The sequence below is a fragment of the Gavialis gangeticus genome, unplaced genomic scaffold (assembly GCF_001723915.1).
Source record: "Gavialis gangeticus isolate Ggan-Ray unplaced genomic scaffold, GavGan_comp1, whole genome shotgun sequence".
NCBI classification, from domain to species: Eukaryota; Metazoa; Chordata; order Crocodylia; family Gavialidae; genus Gavialis; species Gavialis gangeticus.
Window position 1 is genome coordinate 13,278,534 of NW_017729011.1, and position 4,636 is coordinate 13,283,169.

The 4,636-nt window shown below is 45.1% G+C and overlaps 1 protein-coding gene across 2 annotated transcripts in view; it reads right to left on the reverse strand.

The window, feature by feature from the left end:
- Positions 1–4,636, reverse strand: part of CDK5RAP2 (CDK5 regulatory subunit associated protein 2) — a 123,810-nt gene extending 119,174 nt beyond the window's left edge. Inside the window, exons 1-3 of one of the 2 annotated variants that reach the window (XM_019510521.1) lie at positions 4,481–4,636; positions 4,324–4,391; positions 1,373–1,440 (exon numbers count right to left, since the gene is read on the reverse strand). In XM_019510521.1, the coding sequence (XP_019366066.1) occupies positions 1,373–1,440; positions 4,324–4,391; positions 4,481–4,533 (189 nt within the window). In that variant the 5' untranslated portion in view covers positions 4,534–4,636. Of the gene's footprint in view, positions 1–1,372; positions 1,441–1,649; positions 1,714–4,323; positions 4,392–4,480 lie in introns of those variants that run through there. The other variant, XM_019510522.1, reaches the window with a different exon arrangement.

The window sequence follows — 4,636 nt, forward strand, 5'->3', positions numbered from 1 at the left end:
GCTACTTCACGGTCAGGGCGGCTAGGGTCTGGAACCAACTTCCAAGAGAAGTGGTGCAGGCTCCTACCCTGGGGGGGTTTTAAGAGGAGGTTAGATGAACACCTTGCGGGGGTCATTTGACCCCAGTACTCTTTCCTGCCATGGCAGGGGGTCGGACTAGATGATCTGCTCAGGTCCCTTTCGACCCTAGAAACTATGAAACCGTGCACTCTAGGCTGATTCTATCAGTACAATTCTATTTATAAGCTGTGATGCAATCGGGGCCGTCCTTAGGGTATGGTGAATTAGGGTGACCGCCCTGGGCCCCACGCTTTGGGGGACCCTGCGGAGCAAGGCAGAGTGGCCATGGCCCCTCCCACGGGGCCCACCTGGTGCTGGCGGCTCTGCCCCATGCTGCAGAAGAAGTACAGAGACCACCTCCCCCCTCCACCACCCAGGCACAGGGGAGATCCCTTCCCATACTCTGCCTTTGCAGGGTCCTATGGGCCCTGTGCGGTGTTAAGGGACCCCTGCACAGGCTAATTTGCCCTGGGCCCCACACCTCCCTAGGGTCAGCCCTGAATACAAATCAAGACAGCATCATCCCATTAAGTCAAAGGCATTTTTCTCCCTTCAGACTTTCTAGCCAAGTATGTTTGTACCATGAAGATGTGAAGATATTGATATCAGAACTCATGGTGATAGCTTTTATTAAACCAACTAGATTGGGGGGGGGGGGAGAATCTTTAATTTTTTTTCTTTATTTCATAATTTTTTAATTTTGCAAAAATCTAGTTGGTCTAATAAAAGATTTATCACCTTTACCAAGAGTTCCAATTCCTTTTGCCTCTAGACCAATATGGTTACAGCCTGGATACCTGAAGATCTGGATATGGAATTCAAAGAATTAAAAATAAAAACTGAATCTTGACACTACCCTGGTTCAAGATAAGGTCACAAAATTGATACACAAAATTCCTAAATTAAGTCAGACAAGCACCTTGTGGACTGTGGAACAGACATGTAGGAATAAAAGTCTTTAGATGGAATTTGGGATGCTTACTGCTATTCCACAACTCAGGTGGGCAATTTGCTAACCTCAGTAAGAGGATCTTGCTTCAGCCTTGAAAGAAGTACTTGAAAGAGTAGGTACTAAAAACAAATAGCCAGATCCCCAGATGGATCACGAAATTCAAAACAGATGCGCTGATTGAGTGAGAACAGAGTGAGAATCTGACCCAGAAAGTCAGCACTTCAACCACTGTGAATTAATTTATGCATCCCTGTGGTATTACTATACATCCACGTATTATCAGTACTCAATTACGTAACATACTGCACAGAACTTGGATAATCAATTTTGTTATTGATTTTATAACACATTTGCACTTACATTTTCATAATCCTTCATGGTCCGAGCCCTGGTTGGTGAAACTGCATCTTCCGCCATGTCTGGTAACACTAGACATTGGGGAAGTAAATTAAAATAAATTAAGACACCGAAGGAATTAAAAGTTCTGCTTTTAACTGGTGAAAGCTAAGGATTAGTATAATCATATAAATGCAATAAAAGCACTAAGCTAAACACAATTATATCTTTATGACCATTTTTTACATTATGCATTAATCCATTTCATCTGGATAGCTAAGTTTTGGTTGCATTAGCTTACCTATGCACACCCCTGGGCCAGAAGTCCCAATTACACCTGTAACACCCATTCAAAGCAGCAGATGCCAAGGGGATTCACCAGCGCAACATCTGCAGGCTGGAAGATGAAGCAAAGAAATACCCATTGTTTGTCTATGGGTAATTCGCTACTAAAAAATGTGCCATTTCCACGTAGCCAATTCTGCAAGTCATTTTTATGACAAAGTGCAGCATTTGCACCCAAGGTTTTTCTGAATAAAATCTTCAAAACAACACATTGGGCCAGGGGGGATTAGTTCTAGATAAATGCTTAAAACAAATCAAAACAAACACACAAAACGTAACATCTCAAAATAAACAAACCCAAGGAAAAAAGGTAGAACTCAGAGACCATCGAAAGGACTGAGGTCCTACATTCAGCCTTGTAGCTACTAAGGGAAAAAATAAGTATCTTCCAACTTGGAATAATTCTACATATACCGTTCTATATGCACAACACAGTCCAAAAAACCCCTGGGAATGCTCACTTTTGAGATCTTAAAATCCTGAAGTTGTGATTAATCTGATGAGACATCATTCTTAGAACAACTAAGAGAATACAGCCACAGCTATATTGTCATTCAAGCATGTTTTTCAGAAAGTATTTTTGTTTCATAACCTTAAAATGCTCCCAGGATAAGTATACATAAATTGCTTTAAAAATTGAGCAGCAGTAGTTGTTTGAAACTCCATCTACAATACACTTTAGCTAACTGCACAAATACATAGCACCCAGACTAGCCTCCAAATCGCATGGACCAGAAATACGGTCCAAGACGCACAAGACTATTATAACTGTGCAAACAGCACTTCACAAAATAATAGGATACATTGCTTTTGAAGCAAAATGGATGTATCAGGCTATATTTTCTCTAAAACCTGCAATAAGACGAACAATACAGCCACCACAAGGTCACAATAAAGCTAAAGATGATAAGTTATTGTCCTTGATCAATACAGGTCAGTAAAACTTTATGGAAAGACTTTCTTTTCCCTTTAGAAAGAAACCTGTAGCAGGTGCTGACTCAGCCACCACAACAGAAAACAAAACTTAACTAGGCTGCAGCTGGAAAGCCCTGCATGAAAGTTTAATGCCATTTTTCTAAGTAAAAAAATACCAAGAGTGAACCATCAATAGTGCTAGTTAGACCAAGCAGTTCAGAGCCTGGTCCTCAGGATCTTAATGGCAACAGAAACATAAATGTTTTGGACTAATACTAGTATCTGCAGGAGTAGCTTGAGTTTAGAAGGTTTTCTGGATTTTTAAAAAAGGGACAATCATCATCATGTTATCTGCTTGGCAGGTAGTGCCTTGTAATCTGAGTGACAGTTCTTTGCCACTGGCTGTGGTTTTCCACAAGGTCCATAACTTCTGCTGATAACAGAGAGCAGGCTGGATTTAAGAAGGCTCCCAAATTGTTACAGAAATAGCACGTCTTCTCTGCTGCTTTCCAGCCACTGGGGCAGGCCAAAGAAGTAGGCAAACACATTTGTGCACCATAAAGAGATTTCTTTGCCGAGGAAACAATGTAAAAACCCTCTAACTCGTGAGCATCCAGGTGCTTCATTAAGCTTGTGCCTTTCCTCCCCGCTAGGCTAATGCATTCAGTGGCATTCCGGTCGGTGGGCAAGTTTCACTGTCAAAGTCTCCCCAGGTTTGGGTTTCAACAGAGCAGGGAAACAGGTTGCAATTTAGAGGAAAAAGAAAAAATCAGCTGTCAGCTATGGATGTTAAACCCCTGCTACACATTGCCTATATTGCCCAAACCACTGATGAAATGCATTATAAGCATACAGTGGCCAAGAATGCAAGTAATTTCCGTGGAATTCACTGGTGGAACGCATTATAAGTGTATACCAGTCACCTATGCAAAGCTATTACCACACAATTCACTGGTGAAACACGCTATAAATGTATACCAGTTGCCATGCAAACCAATCACCATGCAATTCACTGGTGAAACACAAACATACTATAACATGTACACCAACCACGCGTGCAAAGTAATTATTGTGAAATTCACTGATGAACTGTGCAATCCATGTACACTGGCCACCCATGCAAAGAGACTATTACACAAATCACTGCTGAATTGCGCAATAAATGTAGACCAGCCATCCACGCAAAGTAATCGTACAACTAACTGACTGGCAAACCGTGCCATAAATGTGCCCCCGCCTCCCATACAAAGTAATCATCACACGATTCACTGGCAAACCGCGCAATAAATGCGCGCCAGCCACCTGCGCAAAGAAACCATCACACAATCGAACTGTGCCATCGATGTACCCCAGCCTCCTGTGCAAAGTAACCACGGCATCGCTTATGGGCGAATCGTGCAATACATGCAACGCGCAAAGGCGCCATCGCGCAAATTACTGGTGAACCGCGCAATAAACCAGTCACCCATGCAAAGTATCTGCCATAAACGCACCCCCACCACCCACACAAAGTCACTGTGGCAGGAGATGAAAAAACAGTTGAGGATCCAGTTTTAAAAAGAAGAGCCGACCCGCAGCAGAGCTGGGGCTCACGCACAAAGCGCCCGCGCCGGGGCGGGTTTCTATCGCTCGTCAAGTGAACGTGTGTGCGGCAGGGCGGGCCCGCGGGAAGCGCGGCAATTTTTCCCGGCGGTGTCCGGGCAGCCCCCGCTCACCTGCGCTGCCGGCCGGGCCGGGTCGGGCTGCATCCCCGGGCACGTCGGGCAGGTCGGCCACGTTGACGCTGAGGGAGAAAGAGACACGGGTCAGCGCGGGCGGCGAGACGCGGCGCCACAAGGGGATGAGGGAGTAACACCGCAGTTAAGCTCCTACCTGCCGCCCAAGTCCAGGGGCAGCGTAGGGTCCTCCCCCGGCAGCGAGTCCATGGCGGCGGCCGTGCCCGGTGGTTATTGTGCGAGTTTGGCGGCTCCACTGGAATTCAAACGGCTGCAACCGCTTCCGCCATCTTGTGGCCCTGACCGTGAAGCC